At 40.9% G+C, this 17,193-nt stretch overlaps 2 protein-coding genes across 4 annotated transcripts in view; one reads left to right on the top strand and one right to left on the bottom strand.

Moving 5' to 3' along the window:
* LOC140733634 (intersectin-2-like) overlaps positions 1–10,001 on the top strand; it is a 216,579-nt gene extending 206,578 nt beyond the window's left edge. The window contains exon 41 of the mRNA XM_073057231.1: positions 9,641–10,001. Within this exon, the coding sequence (XP_072913332.1) occupies positions 9,641–9,658 (18 nt within the window). The 3' untranslated portion in view covers positions 9,659–10,001. The remainder of the gene's footprint in view (positions 1–9,640) is intronic.
* fam228a (family with sequence similarity 228 member A) overlaps positions 316–17,193 on the bottom strand; it is a 25,761-nt gene continuing 8,883 nt past the window's right edge. For all 3 annotated transcript variants that reach the window (XM_073057237.1, XM_073057238.1, XM_073057239.1), the window contains 6 exons: positions 10,022–10,099; positions 6,042–6,224; positions 5,881–5,961; positions 4,961–5,048; positions 2,996–3,140; positions 316–1,416 (listed from right to left, as the gene is read on the bottom strand). In XM_073057237.1, coding sequence (XP_072913338.1) covers positions 1,383–1,416; positions 2,996–3,140; positions 4,961–5,048; positions 5,881–5,961; positions 6,042–6,224; positions 10,022–10,099 — 609 coding nt within the window. In that variant the 3' untranslated portion in view covers positions 316–1,382. The remainder of the gene's footprint in view (positions 1,417–2,995; positions 3,141–4,960; positions 5,049–5,880; positions 5,962–6,041; positions 6,225–10,021; positions 10,100–17,193) is intronic.

Below are 17,193 nucleotides of genomic sequence, written 5' to 3'. Positions count from 1 at the left end.
ATGATCAAGGTTGGTATAACCATACATGGAGGGAATTATATTTTTCAGATAGAGAATATCTGCTTCAATGACGCAGAGACAGATTAAAAATTCCAGTGTTTTGTCTGACCTCAATCAGTGAGAATTAGTAACATCTCTCGTATATGATGCTAGGCACCTGTAATCTTGCTGCAAGTAAGTTTTTCACTGCATCTGTGAATACCTGAGCATGTGCCTATGACAATAAAATTGACTTTCTCTGAGTGTTCATTTACACTTCCACTATGTCACCTTCAGCATTTAAAATGGGTAACAACACTTCTCGACACATGAAAATAATAAGAACCATCAGTTTATTGCCAAATAGTTTGCTTTAGAAACAGGATGTCAATTTAACAATCCTTTTACTTTTGCTTTCTATTAAATGACAAGTGGCACTTGCGGCTATGTCTTTATTTCAGATAATGAAACTCGAATTGTATAAAATATTAAAAAGTATTCTTACAACAGTATTAAAATAGTACATAGTAAATAACAAGAGGCTGTCAAGTAATTTTAAAATAGGATATTTGTACAGTATAACGGAAAATGCATAGTCTTAATGAAAAATAGAATAAATTTCTTAGACAGTTCCTGCATACTTTAAAATAAAATTCCTATTTTATGCCCCAGACTGAAATGTATGTTTAAACTGTCTCCACACCATTCTTCCTTATATTTCGGTAAATCTCCCGACGATAACTCAGCTTCATTTATCAAAGTGAGAATACAACTAACAGCAAATTATGTGACCTCACCAATAACCCCTCCAAGTTATAACTAAAACACTCACATTTTAGGTCAACAAATAATTCATCTCTTAAGGATATTATGGACTGATTTTTAAAAATAGTACAGCTTCATTGTCCTCTGCAACTTTCTCCCTTAAATATTCACTTAAAGTTTTGAATCCCCAAAGTCATGAATTCAGGTTAATCAACTACATGTAGAATTTTCAGTTTTTGTTTTAATTACACCCTGTATTTCATACTTATTTTTCCATGGAAGTAAACATCAGCACAAACATTTTCACTTTAACTGCTAAACAATATCTGCCTTCTCATTTTTGGCAGTTTAGTACTTATGAAAGAGAAAGATATGAGTGAGCAGCTAATAACAATAATTGAGTCCTTATATTCCAATTTTATGTAATATTATTTTATTACTTAGTTTTAGAGATGGCTGTCATATAAGAAGACAGGATGATTTTCAAGAATTGAATTGAACATATTTGTTCAATAAATGAATCTGGAAGACTACATCCATTTGCCAGCGTAGATATTAGAATGCCCATTCAATGTGCATCTTGGAAAAACTTCGAACAAGTTTGCATCTGTTCAGCAAAAGTAGATGAACTTCCGTGTTTAGATTCTAGCAGTTTCTGAAATAATTCGTTTCCTTTGCATAAAAAAAGTTAATGTTAAAAATTCATTAACCAGAATTTCAATACTAAATTGATTAAACAATTCTTTACAAAATTAAAACATATAGCACCTGTGATGACACAGCAATCAAGAGTATTTTAAGAGAGCATGAACATTCAACTCTCCTTCATGGGATGGGGGAGTGGAAACAAGGCAAAGAGGAAAGAAAACAAGCAACCAGACTCAAACCATGAACTAAGCATGGGCATGGTCTTATAAATAGTTTCTGAACATCTAACATAAATTACAAATATGCTTAAGTATCAAAACACATCCCTTAATTGTTGCACATGGTCAACATTTCAGATCAGGAACGCGAATACAGAGTGCCTCCAGCAGTTTGTTTTTGTTGCTCCAGATTCCTCCGTCTGTAGTCTCTTCTGTCAGGATTTTGAGGATCATATAATCTTAGTAATTCAGCTAAAGGTTGCAGAGTGAGATATTAGGAGAAAGCAATACTAAAAAAGGTTAAACATGCTAAATAGGAGTATCTTTAGACTGGAGCAGAGGGTCATCAGAACTTGGTGCTTTAAGTAAGTAGGGTGAAGGATGATTTTTAAGTTTTTTAAAAAAATAGTTGTTGGAATTCAACTATAAAATCTTGGAAATAGTTGAATATGGAGGTAGCTTGCAGACTCGTCAGTTAGTCAGTTTGGATTGGCAACATCTCCTCCACCATCACCATCGGCACAGGTGCATCACATGGCTGTGTGCTCAGCTCCCTGCTTTGCTCACTTTATGACTATGAGGCTAAGTCCAGCTCCAATGCCATAGTGAAGTTTGATGATAACACTACTGTTGGCCAAATCAAAGCTGGTGACAAATCAGCTTATAGGAGAGATTGAAAACCTGGCTGAATAGTGCCACAACAACCACCTCTCACTCAATGTCAGCAGCAAAAGCAAATAGCTGATTATTGACTATAGGAGGAGGAAACTGGAGATCCATGAGCCAGTCCTCATCAAGGGATCAGAGGTGGAGACAGTAAGTAACTTTAAATTCCTCTCCGTTATCATTTCAGTGGATCTGTCCTGGGACCAGCACACAAGTGCCACAGCAGCACCTCTACTTTCTTAGTAGTTTGCCCAGATGTGGTATGTCATCTAAAACTTCAATAAACTTCTTTTGATGCATAGTGGGGAGTATCCTGACTGGTTGCTTCACGGCCTGGTATGGAAGCACCAATGCCCATGAACGGAAGAACCTAAAAATGTACTGGACACAGCCCAGTCCATCCCAGAAAAAGCCCTCCCCACCACTGAACACATTTACAAGGAGCACTTCTACGAGAAAGCAGCATGCTTCAACGACCCCCACAATCCAAGCCATGCTTGCTTTTTGCTTCTGCCATCTGGAAGGAGGTCAGGAGCCTCAAGTCCCACAGCACCAGGTTTTGTTTTATAAATGAAATTTCAAACAATTAATTTGAATTACTTAATCTTTCTTTGGACAAGTTAAAGATTAATTCAAAATCATGAGCTGTGAATCACAATTTCAATTAATTCTACCACTCTATTGAAGTAAATGAGAATGTATTGCAAAATGGTCACTACCTGCTTCTTTGCCGGACATCACTCTCAATGTAGCTTAGTGGTATATGAAGCCACGTGATCCAGTTGATATTACGGCGATCCAAAGGAACTAGAGGTAATTCCGGTTGTAAAAATCCTTTACGTTGTTTCACAGAGGAAACTTTACCTGTTTTAGGATTAAGGTAGAGGTGAAAGTTCAGAATTTAAATATCATATAATCATATAACAATTACAGCACGGAAACAGGCCATCTCAACCCTTCTAGTCCGTGCTGAACGCTTACTCTCACCTAGTCCCACTGACCTGCACTCAGCCCATAACCCTCCATTCCTCTCCTGTCCATTTACCTATCCAATTTTACTTTAAATGACAATATCCAATCTGCCTCTACCACTTCTACTGGAAGCTCGTTCCACACAGCTACCACTCTCTGAGTAAAGAAGTTCCCCCTCATGTTACCTCTAAATTTTTGCCCCCTAACTCTCAACTCATGTCCTCTTGTTTGAATCTCCCCTACCCTCAATGGAAAAATCCTATCCACGTCAACTCTATCTATCCCCCTCATAATTTTATATACCTCTATCAAGTCCCCCCTCAACATTCTACGGTCCAAAGAATAAAGACCTAACTTGTTCAATCTTTTTCTGTAACTTAGGTGCTGAAACCCAGGTAACATTCTAGTAAATCTCCGCTGTACTCTCTCTATTTTGTTGACATTTTTCCTATAATTCCGTGACTAGAACTGTACACAATACTCTAAATTTTGCCTCACCAATGCCTTGTACAATTTTAACATTACATCGCAACTCCTATACTCAATACTCTGATTTATAAAGGCCAGCATACCAAAAGCTTTCTTCACCACCCTATCCACATGAGATTCCACCTTCAGGGAACTATGCATCATTATTCCTAGATCACTCTGTTCTACTGCATTCCTCAATGCCCTACCATTTACCATGTATGTCCTATTTTGATTAGTCCTACCAAAATGTAGCACCTCACACTTATCAGCATTAAACTCCATCTGCCATCTTTCAGCCCACTCTTCTAACTGGCCGAAATCTCTCTGCAAGCTTTGAAAACCTACTTCATTATCCACAATGACACCTACCTTAGTATCATCTGCATACTTACTAATCCAATTTACCACCCCATCATCCAGATCATTAATGTACATGCCAAACTACATTGGACCCAGTACAGATCCCTGTGGCACACCACTAGTCACCAGCCTCCAACCTGACAAACAGTTATCCACCACTACTCTCTGGCATCTCCCATCCAGCCACTGTTGAATCCATTTTACTACTTCAATATTAATACCTAACGATTGAACCTACCTAACCAACCTTCCATGTGGAACCTTGTCAAAGGCCTTACTACTGATATGGACTGAAAATTTTTTTTTGCTAATCATTCATAAAATATAAAGAACAAACACTTTGGAGCTTTTATTTTCAACCCTTACTCATCGCCCACACACAATTCTAGTCCTGAGGGGTGTCAATGTATCAATGTTGCACTCAGCACTTCAAATGTTACTTCATTCTAATCAATACACTTGTAACTAAGTACTACAATACAGGTCCCCCCTCCCCTTACAAAGGTAGAGCATTCCTATGAAACATTTTTCTTAAGCCGAAATGGCGTAAAACGAAGAACCATTAATTTATACGGGAAAAATTTTCATAAAAGCAAAAATCCTCTTTGGAATGCGAAAACTGATTACTAATGTAGGTCTTTTGCAAAAGCGAAGTGGCGTAAAGCGAACATTTGTAAAGCGGGGGACAGCTGTACCACTACTCTCCACTTTGGATGATTCTCTGTAATTTCTGTGCAGATTTTCTACTTCATCTCCCTGTTACACCAGTACTGTACTGGTTATATAACCAGCGGTGCAGGCTCAAAGGGCCAAATGGTCTACTTCTGCACCTATTGTCTATTGTTACGCAAAAGGTGCAACCAAATGCATTGTGCCAATACCTTCTTGACACTGCAGTATAGCACTGTCTTCCTCACTTTTGCTTCGACTCTGCAACAGCAGAGGATCATTAAGACTTAAAGCCCTTGCCTGTAGAAAGAGTAAAATTTATTACAGGAATACAGCACTCAACATTTTCAATAGACAAGCAATTACAAAACTGTGTTTTACTCACATTGTTGAATATTTTTGATTGGTCCCATTGAGAATGCTTTGCATTTCTAAATTGTAACATTAAATTTTAAGATTTTCAATTTGCTGTCAATTGACTCATATTGTGTTCTATTTATGTCTGTCTCAAACTCAGAAAATTACAAGTGTTGTAATTCTTTTAGAAAGATGTCCTTCTCTAAATCTGTCCATTCATATTGATTTCTTAATATGTTTAGAAAGCAGCCATGAATATTCTGCAACATGATTTCCTTTTCTATGATTGCCACTTGCTGGTGTTTTATTGAGGTTAATAGAAATCTCTGGTAATTATTCTATACCAGTCTCATAGATCTGCCTCTGTAATGGATCCCTTTCAATGTTTTAATTTGATTGTTTCTAATTCAGTATGTGGTACTGTACAAAAGTCTTGGACAGAAATATATAACTGGGGTGCTGGAGTTTTGCATAGTACTGTATAGTTAAAAAGTGAAAAACATGACATGAAAACCCTCAGTATTAATAGCAATTGGGAAGATAAAACAATTATGCAAATTTAATATGATTAGTTTAAAACTCTAAACTGATTAGGCTACTTTAAAGCACAATAGCACAAAGCATTAACTAGCAAACCATGTGGTATAAAGGGTAATTAAGAATATCTATATATCTATTTTCTGATAAATAAGTAAAATCAAAACATAGTTTCATGCTATACAATGATGCAATAACCAGATCAAAATCTAAGTGCTGTATAATTTTACCACTATACCTTAAGTGTTTTAGGTTTGCACTGTTGAAGGACAAATGGATTGAAGTCATCAGCATTATAATTTTCCAAAAACACAGGTTCCTAGGAAAAGTAAAATTTTAGTATATATATGGATGTAAGATCTATTATGAAAATAAATCTCAATTGTTGCCAAGTATTACCTTTTTATTGCAGTAATCCAAGTACTGCAAAATTGAAGCTCGCCTGCTTTCAAGTGACTGGTTTAATATTGACCTGAGTTTCCATTGCAGTGGCTGATAGACACATTCATTCCATTTCTTGTATAATAGCTCTTTTTTTCGCAAGTTTAGCATATCTTTGTAGGCCAAATACTTATCCAACTCCTAATGAATATGATTGCAAAATGCTTACAAAAGAATTAATATGAATGAAAGAACAGATTTTATATTTATAATGGCATGAAACATGCAACACATCTGAATTTAAATTTCTTGAGAAGTATCAATATTATACCCACATTATATCCATTCATCTTTATTACATAATTCACAAAATATATTGCTGGTATTTTTGGAAATTTCCATTGGGCGTTCTGAGGGAAGAAAAACATAGCTTTGCATCCTGTACTTAGTTTTAGCCATTCAATTTCCATTATTATGGCAGATGAAATTTAAATCTGAAATGTGTAAATTGGTACACTTTGGGGAAGACTAATAGGGTACACAAAGAAACGTTAGAACAGTATTGAGGAACAGAAGTGTATACACCCAAGGAACCTGAAAGTGACAGTAACAGTAGTGACAAGTAAGTAAGGTGAAGACAACATGAGGGGGACCTACCTTCATTAGGCTGGATATAGAATAAAAGAGCTGGGAACTTATGGTACAATTTTCTAAATCGTTTGTTAGACTATGGTTGGCATTCTGAGTAATTTCTGATCACACATTATAGGACAGATGCGATTGGACTGTGGAAAGTAAAGAGGAGATTCACAAGCATGTTGCCCAGGATGGGTCATGTCAGTTATGAGGAGAGAATCGAGAGGCTGCATTTGTTTTCCTTGGAGCAGGGGAGATTGATGTAGGTCCTGAGATAGGAGGAAGTAACTATGAAAATGGACAAGGGAGAGCCAGTGGATGTAGTGTACCTGGACTTCCAGAAAGCTTTTGATAAAGTCCCACATAGGAGATTAGTGGGCAAAATTAGGGCACATGGTATTGGGGGCAGAGTACTGACATGGATTGAAAATTGGCTGGCTGACAGGAAACAAAGAGTAGTGATTAACGGGTCCCTTTCGGAATAGCAGGCTGTGACCAGTGGGGTACCGCAAGGTTCGGTGCTGGGACCGCAGCTGTTTACAATATACATTAATGATTTAGATGAAGGGATTAAAAGTAACATTAGCAAATTTGCTGATGACACAAAGCTGGGTGGCAGTGTGAAATGTCAGGAAGATGTTATGAGAATGCAGGGTGACTTGGACAGGTTGGGTGAGTGGGCAAATGTATGGCAGATGCAGTTTAATGTGGATAAATGTGAGGTTATCCACTTTGGTGGCAAGAACAGGAAGGCAGATTATTTTCTAAATGGAGTCAAGTTAGGAAAAGGGGAAGTACAACGAGATCTAGGTGTTCTTGTACATCAGTCAATGAAAGCAAGCATGCAGGTACAGCAGGCAGTGAAGAAAGCTAATGGCATGCTGGCTTTTATAACAAGAGGAATTGAGTATTGGAGTAAAGAGGTCCTTCTGCAGCTGTACAGGGCCCTGGTGAGACCCCACCTGGAGTATTGTGTGCAGTTTTGGTCTCCAAATTTGAGGAAGGACATTCTTGCTATTGAAGGAGTGCAGCATAGGTTCACAAAGTTAATTCCCGGAATGGCGGGACTGTTATATGTTGAAAGATTGGAGCGACTGGGCTTGTATACACTGGAATTTAGAAGGATGAGAGGGGATCTGACTGAAACATATAAGATTATTAAGGGATTGGACACACTGGAGGCAGGATGCATGTTCCCGCTGATGGGTGAGTCCAAAACTAGAGGGCACATTTTAAGAATAAGGGGTAGGCCATTTAGAACAGAGATGCGGAAAAAATTTTTCACCCAGAGAGTGATGGATATGTGGAATGCTCTGCCCCAGAAGGCAGTGGAGGCCAAGTCTCTGGATGCATTCAAGAGAGAGTTAGATAGAGCTCTTATAGATAGTGGGGTCAAGGGATTTGGGGAGAGGGCAGGAACGGGGTACTGATTGTGTATGATCAGCCATGATCACAGTGAATGGTGGTGCTGGCTAGAAGGGCCGAATGGCCTACTCCTGCACCTACCGTCTATTATCTATTGTCTATTGAAGCTTTTCCCCACAGCAGTAGTATCTAAAACTAGAGGACATAGATTCAGGAGAAGAACAGATCTGCTGGAAATCATTTTCTCCTACCCAGAGGGAGGTTAAAATCTGGAATCTACTGTCCAAGCAGGTAGTGGAAGCATGCATTCTCACAACATCTAAGAAGTAGTTAGATAAGCATTTGCATCACCATTCATAGAAGGCTGTGAACTGAGTTTTGATAAAGCTGGAAGAATGTGCTGGAAAATGGCAGAAAACAATTTAATGCAGACAAGTGGAAGGTGTTGCACTTCAGTACCACCTAGCAGGGTAGGTCTTACACAGTGAATGGAAGGGCACTGAGGGGTGTGGTAGAACAAAGGGATCTGGGAATACAGGTCCATAACTCATTGAAGGTGGCATCACAGGTAGATAGATCTTCAGCACATTGGTCTTTATAAATCAATGTATTGAATACAGGAGATGGGATGTTATGTTGCAGTTGTATAAAACAGTAGTGAGGCCTAATTTGGAGTATTGTGTGCAGTCTTAGTCACCTACCTACAGGAATGATAGGTTGAAAGAATACAGAGAAAATTTACAATGATGTTACCTGAGTTATCAGGAAAGATTGAATAGGTTAAGACTTCATTCCTTAGAATATAGAAGATTGAGAGGAGATTTAATACAGGTATACACAATTTGAGGGGTATAGATAGGATAAATGCAAGCAGACTTTTTCCACTGAAGATGGTTGGGACTACAACCAGAGGTTATAAGTTAAGGGTGAAAGGTGAAATGTTTAAGGGGAATATGAGGGGAAACTCCTTCATTCAGAGAGGTGTGAGAGTGTGGAATGAGAATGAGCTACCAGCACAAGTGGTGCATGCGAGCTCAATTCCATGTTTAAGCAAAATTTGGATAGGCACGTGAATAGTAGTGGTATGGAGGGCTATAGTCCCAATGCAGGTCGATGGGAGTAGGCAGTTTAAATGGTTTCAGCAAGGACTAGATAAGCAGAAGGACCTATGTCTGTGCTGTACTTCTCTATGATTGCTGCCAAAGGGCCTGTGACCTAAAATTACAAACTATTATAAATAACTATAACTCAAAAATATATAACTTTAACCTCCTGTAAAACTCCAATTATCCATTGACTGACATTTCTGAAATCCTGATTCCGGCACGGCTCATCAGGTGGCATTTTTCACATTTCCTTCACACTCACAGGACTCCAAGTTCCCATACACCCTCTCCACTTACTTGGTTATTGGGAAACTTATTATCATACTGTATAAAAGTGCATTAAAACCATTGAGATGGTTCCATTGAGAATAGACTGAAAAATGTGGCACCACCAAAGTCCCAAGCATTGCGGATTATCTGAGTTTTACTGAAGTAACTATTAAATTTATCTTCAACTTTACTTTCTGCTCTAGAGCTCTACAATCTCACTTCACATTAATGTTGTTTCAGATTCTGCATTGGACTTAACTTGAGGCAGACTTCAAGTGGGAATTCCCCAATCTAATGCTGAGGAAATCTCTTCAGGACAGGAGTACACTGAGTTCAACACGGAGAGAAAGTTTTCAATGTATGAAAATTTGGATATCACCACTTAAATGCCTAAATGTTCAGTACCCCACATGCTTTAGCCAATGAGATGAAACTCAATATGTGTTGTCAAAGGTCTGAGATTCTAGTGGAGTTCTGCTACTGCCTGACAGTAGGAGTGCAATAAAATAAAGAGAGTGCATGAAGCATATATTAGGAACATTGCAGTTGTAATGGATAACTTTAATTGTGCTTTTTATTTATTGCTTGCCAATGAGCATATAATAAAAACAATGACCTAACCTTCACAAAGCTTTCTTGTGTGTCATATATAGGCTGGCAAAGAGTATAAACTTCATTAGATTCCAGAACTGCTTTGGCCTGCAAAACAGTTAAAACTTCTTTAGAATGGCTTGCTAAATATAAACATTCACAATTTCTATAATTAACTTCAATTATAATTTATTTTTTAAAAAATTAGAAAAATCATTTTTCAGGACCCAATATAAATTGAAGGCTGTTTTACTTCCACCTACAAAAGAAAGATAGTTGAACCACCCTTGATTACTGTCTTCTTCCCATATGCAATCAAAAGAAATGAATTGCAAGTAATGCGAGTACAAGGGGCATAATATCACCAAAGAACTGTGTACAATGTAAGCTGTTGGGAATTACGGAAACAATCTCCAATACTGGAGTCATAACTACCACAAAAGATGGTTGTGGTTGTTAAAAACTAATCCTCTCACCCAGAAAACATTCCTGCAAAATTGTCTCAAGATCGAGGATGGAGGTACAGCTGGTAGAGCTGCTATCTCAAAGCTCCAGGAGTCTGGGTTCAACTGTTGGACTGTTGGTGCTACTTGTATGAGTTTTGCACACTATAATCCAGTGGGTTTCCTCTCATTTTCCCAAGATATGCAGGTTGGTAGGTTAATGGTACCTGTAAGTTGTCCCTCATGAGATGAATAGTTGGAAGGTTGATAGAAATGTGATGAGAACAAAACTGTAGCTTAATGACTGGCGTGGACTCAATGGACTGAAAGGCCTGTTTCTGTGTTATACAGGTCTATTTTCTCATAGGACAATACTCCTATCCCAAGAATTAATCTGGTGATTTTATGTTGCATTCTTCATTATATAAATATGCAACATCTGTACAAAATATTTTAAGTCCAGCACCACAAAGACTCCATAAATTGCAGTACTTTACTTTCATATTAAAATCCTGTTACAATAAAAGCCAGCAGTATATTTGCATTTCTTATTGTATGCTCTACCTATATGTTAACTTTCAGTGATTTGTGTACAGCCACTAGTTCCTCTGAACACCAAAATGTGTTAAGCTCTCACCATTCAACTCTGCTTTTCCATTTTCTCCACTAAAGGACCTCACATTTTTTCCACTATATGTTCTATCCTCCGAGTCCTTGCTCATAGAAAAGAGCCTTTAACGACTCTGCATCCTCATCATACCCACATGACTAACTAGCTTAGTACCATCAGCAAACATTATCTTTGCTTCCCTCATCCAGACCAATACAGATTTTAAACTGTAACTCCAGCAATAATCCATCCTGAGCACAATGGATTGCACCCTCCCAATCTGAAGTAACGTACTTAATCTGTTATCCATTCAGAATCACTCCACATGACTATATCACCCTCAGCCTCACAAGCTCTAATTGTATTGCACCAGATCAAAGGATTTCTGATAGAAGTCTTGAAATTATATAACCATATAACAATCACAGCACAGAAACAGGCCATTCCGGCCCTCCTAGTCCGTGCCGAACTCTTAATCTCACCTAGTCCCACCTACCCGCACTCAGCCCATAACCCTCCACTCCTTTCCTGTCCATATACCTATCCAATTTTACCTTAAATGACACAACTGAACTGGCCTCTACTACTTCTACAGGAAGCTCATTCCACACAGCTATCACTCTCTGAGTAAAGAAATACCCCCTCGTGTTTCCCTTAAACTTTTGCCCCCTAACTCTCAAATCATGTCCTCTCGTTTGAATCTCCCCTACTCTCAATGGAAACAGCCTATTCACGTCAACTCTATCTATCCCTCTCAACATTTTAAATACCTCGATCAAATCCCCCCTCAACCTTCTACGCTCCAATGAATAGAGACCTAACTTGTTCAACCTTTCTCTGTAACTTAAGTGCTGAAACCCAGGTAACATCCTAGTAAATCGACTCTGCACTCTCTCTAATTTATTGTATCTTTCCTATAATTCGGTGACCAGAACTGTACACAATATTCCAAATTTGGCCTTACCAATGCCTTGTACAATTTTAACATTACATCCCAACTTCTGTACTCAATGCTCTGATTTATAAAGGCCAGCGTTCCAAAAGCCTTCTTCACCACCCTATCTACATGAGACTCCACCTTCAGGGAACTATGCACTGTTATTCCTAGATCTCTCTGTTCCACTGCATTCCTCAATGCCCTACCATTTACTCTGTATGTTCTATTTGGATTATTCCCACCAAAATGTAGAACCTCACACTTCTCAGCATTAAACTCCATCTGCCAACATTCAGCCCATTCTTCTAACCGGCATAAATCTCCCTGCAAGCTTTGAAAACCCACCTCATTATCCACAACACCTCCTACCTTAGTATCATCAGCATACTTACTAATCCAATTTACCACCCCATCATCCAGATCATTTATGTATATTACAAACAACATTGGGCCCAAAACAGATCCCTGAGGCACCCCGCTAGTCACCGGCCTCCATCCCGATAAACAATTATCCACCACTACTCTCTGGCATCTCCCATCTAGCCACTGTTGAATCCATTTTGTTACTCCAGCATTAATACCTAACGACTGAACCTTCTTAACTAATCTTCCATGTGGAACTTCGTCAAAGGCCTTGCTGAAGTCCATATAGACTACATCCACTGCCTTACCCTCGTCAACATTCCTCGTAACTACTTCAAAAAATTCAATAAGGTTTGTCAAACATGACCTTCCACGCACAAATCCATGCTGGCTACTCCTAATCAGATCCTGTCTATCCAGATAATTATAAATACTATCTCTAAGAATACTTTCCATTAATTTACCCACCACTGATGTCAAACTGACAGGTCTATAATTGCCAGGCTTACTTCTAGAACCCTTTTTAAACAATGGAACCACATGAGCAATACGCCAATCCTCCGGCACAATCCCCGTTTCTAATGACATCTGAAAGATCTCCGTCAGAGCTCCTGCTATCTCTACACAAACTTCCCTCAAGGTCCTGGGGAATATCCGGTCAGGATCCGGAGATTTATCCACTTTTAAATTTCTTAAAAGCGCCAGTACTTCCACCTCTTTAATTGTCATAGGTTCCATAACTTCCTTACTTGTTTCCCACACCTTACACCATTCAATATCCTTCTCCTTAGTGAATACTGAAGAGAAGAAATCGTTCAAAATCTCTCCCATCTCCCTCGGCTCCACACATAGCTGACCACCCTGATTCTCTAAGGAACCAATTTTATCCCTCACTATCCTCTTGCTTTTAATATAACTGTAGAAGCCTTTCGGATTTACTTCCACCTTATTTGCCAAACCAAACTCGTAACTTCTTTTAGCTTTTCTAATCTCTTTCTTAAGTTTCCTTTTACATTCTTTTATATTTCTCGAGCAATTCCTTTACTCCATGCTGCCCATATCTATTGTAGACATCCCTCTTTTTTCGAACCAAGTTTCTAATATCCCTTGAAAACCATGGCGCTTTCAAACCTTTAACCTTTCCTTTCAACCAAACAGGAACATAAAGATTCTGTACCCTCATAATTTCACCCTTAAATGACCTCCATTTCTCTATTACATCCTTCCCATAAAACAACTTGACCCAATCCACTCTCTCTAAATCCCTGCGCATCTCCTCAAAGTTAGCCTTTCTCCAATCAAAAATCTCAACTCTAGGTCCAGTCCTGTCCTTCTCCATAATTATATTGAAGCTAATGCTATTGTGATTACTGGACCCGAAGTGCTCCCCAACACATACATCTGTCAGCTGACCTATCGCATTCCCTAACAGGAGATCCAACACTGCCCCATCTCTAGTCGGTACTTCTATGTATTGTTGCAAAAAACTATTCTGCACACATTTCACAAACTCTAAACCATCCAGCCCTTTTACAGAATGAGCTTCCCAATCTATGTGTGGAAAATTAAAATCTCCCACAATCACCACCTTGTGTTTACTACAAATATCTGCTATCTCCTTACACATTTGCTCTTCCAACTCACGCTCCCCATTAGGTGGCCTATAATACACTCCTATCAGTGTTACTACACCTTTCCCATTCCTCAATTCCACCCAAATAGCCTCCCTAGAGGAGCTCTCTAATCTATCCTTCCAAAGCACCGCCATAAGATTTTCTCGGACAAGCAATGCAACACCTCCTCCTCTGGCCCCACCTACTCTATCACACCTGAAGCAACTAAATCCAGGAATATTTAGTTGCCAATCACACCCTTCCTGCAACCATGTTTCACTAATAGCTACAACATCATAATTCCAGGTATCAATCCACGCTTTAAGCTCATCCACCTTTCTTACAATGCTCCTAGCATTAAAATAGATACATTTAAGATACTCTCCACCTCCTCTCTTTTCATCCCTAGCAATTCATTCAAATTTATTATCCTTTTCTTTCTTCTCCCCTACATCTTCGGGCTGAGCGCATCCCTTCTCCATCACCTGCCTTTCCTCCCTCACACACTGTCTACTTACTTGCTCTACTGGTGAACTAACCTCCTCTCCCATAGTTTCCTCAAATTGATTTCCGCCCCCCCCCCCCATCTTACTAGTTTAAAGTCTGCCCTGTAGCCCTAGCAAACCTCCCCGCTAGGATATTGGTCCCCCCAGGATTCAAGTGTAACCCGTCCTTCTTGAACAGGTCACGCCTGCCCCAGAAGAGGTCCCAATGATCCAGAAACTTGAATCCCTGCCCCCTGCTCCAATCCCTCAACCACGCATTCATCCTCCACCTAATTCCATTCCTACTCTCACTGTCGCGTGGCACAGGCAGTAATCCCGAGATTACTACCTTTGCGGTCCTTCTTCTTAACTGCCTTCCTAACTCCCTATACTCTTGTTTCAGGACCTCTTCCCCTTTCCTACCTATGTCATTGGTACCTACATGTACCACAACCTCTGGCTCCTCACCCTCCCACTTCAGGATATCTTGGACATGATCAGAAACGTCCCGGACCCTGGCACCAGGGAGGCAAACTACCATCCGGGACTCCCGATCACCTCCACAGAACCGCCTGTCTGAACCCCTGACTATCAAGTCCCCTATTACTATGGTCCTCTTTCTTTTATCCCTACCCTTCTGAGCTACAGGGCCGTCCTCTGTGCCGGAGGCCCGGCCGCTGTCGCTTCCTCCAGGTAGGCTGTCCCCCCCAACAGTACTCAAACATGAGTACTTATTGTCAAGGGGTACAGCCACTGGGGTACTCTCTAGTACCTGCCCCTTCCTCTTCCTGACCGTGACCCACCTATCTGCCTCCCGTGGCTCCGGAGTGACCACCTGCCTGTAACTCCTTTCTATCACCTCCTCACTCTCCCTGACCAGGCGAAGGTCATCGAGCTGCAGCTCCAGTTCCCTAACTCGGTCCCTCAGGAGCTGCAGTTCGACACACCTGGCGCAGATGTGGACGTCCGGGAGGCTCGGAGACTCCAGGATCTCCCACATCCGACACCGAGAACAACAAGCTGCCCTCACACTCATACTTCCCGAATAACTGAAAATAACAAGGAGAACTAAAAGATAAGCCTACTGTGCCCTCTTCCGCCTAAGCCCTCTGAGCCCAAGCCCTACACTCTGCTCCCGGCTCACTCCGCTGCCCACAAACGAAGCTGCCCGCTGCTTAAGGCTGCATTCTTTTTATATCTTCCCTCCTTCCCAGGCCTCCTTCACGCGCCTGCGCAGTCCCGCCTCTCAGAACTCCGATCTGAGAAGACATTTGAAAATGGCCGCCGCCGCACTTCTTCTCAAAGCCTCGCTGTCCTCTTCCAAAAGAGAACTACCTCACTCCTTCTCTCCTTTTTATATCTTCCCTCCTTCCCAGGCCTCCTTCACGCGCCTGCGCAGTCCCACCTCTCAGAACTCCGATCTGAGAAGACATTTGAAAATGGCCGCCGCCGCACTTCTTCTCAAAGTGCGTGAGGGACAAACACTTCTAGTTCACAAATCAACTCATCCACATTACAAATAATTTCTCATTTGGCTTCAGAGAAAGGGGCTTCCCTTCCTCCACCATCAACACTGCCCTCAACCACATCTATTCCATTTCACTTCACATACGTCTGCTCTCACCCCATCCTCCTGCCACCCTACAAGGGATAAGGTTCCTCTTGTCCTCACCTACCACCCCACCAGCCTCCACAGCCAGCACATAATTCTCTGCAATTTCTGCCACTTCTAATGGGATCCCACCACTAAGCACCCCCCCCCCACAACCATCACTTTCTGCTTTCAGCAGGGGTCGCTCCCTACACGACTACTTTGTCCATTCGTCCCTGCCCACTGATCTTCCTCCTGTCACTTATCCTTGCAAGCAGAACAAGTGCTACACCTGCCCCTACACTTCGTCCCTCTTTACCATTCAGCGTCCCAAATGGTCCTTCCGGGTGAGGCGACACTTCACTAGAGAGTATGCTGGGGTCAGGTACTGTGTCCAGCGCTTCCAGTGTGGCCTCCAGGATATCGCTGGGACCGATGTAGATTGGGAGACCGCTTCACCAAGCATCTACGCTCCATCAGCCAGAGAAGTAGGATCTCCCCAGTAGCCACCCACTTAATTCCACTTACAATTCCCATTCTGATATGTCCATCCATGGCTTCCTCCACTGTCGTGAAGAGGCCACGCTTAGGTTGGAGGAACAACACCTTACATTCCATCTGGATAGCCTCCAACCTGATGGCATGAACATCAATTTCTCAAACTTCCAGTAATAACCCCACCCCTCTCCTTCACCAGTTCCCATTCCCTTTTCCCTCTCTCACCTTATCTCCTTGCCCACCCATCGCCTCCCTCTGGTGCTCCTCCCCCCTTTTCTTTCTTCCACAGCCTTCTGTCCTCTTCAATCAGACTCCCCCTTCTCCAGCCCTGTAGCTCTTTCATCAATCAACTTCCCAGCTCTTTACTTCATTCCTCCCCCTTCAGGTTTCACCTATCACCTTGTGTTTCTCTCTCCCCTCCCCCACCTTATATATCTATTCCTCAGCTTTTTTCCCCCAGTCTTGCCAAAGTGTCTTGGCCCGAAACATTGACTGTACTCTTTTCCATAAATGCTGCCTGGCCTGCTGAGTTCCTTCAGTATTTTGTGTGTGTTGCTTGAATCTGCCCAATCTCCTTATTATTTGGAACCATTTTAGAATCACTGACATTTTAGGACACCCATTATCTCCATAAACACCACCTTCACAATGCTGAGATACAA

This window comes from Hemitrygon akajei, chromosome 9, assembly GCF_048418815.1.
Source record: "Hemitrygon akajei chromosome 9, sHemAka1.3, whole genome shotgun sequence".
NCBI lineage: Eukaryota > Metazoa > Chordata > Chondrichthyes > Myliobatiformes > Dasyatidae > Hemitrygon > Hemitrygon akajei.
This window is presented reverse-complemented; position numbering and strand designations above follow the sequence as displayed.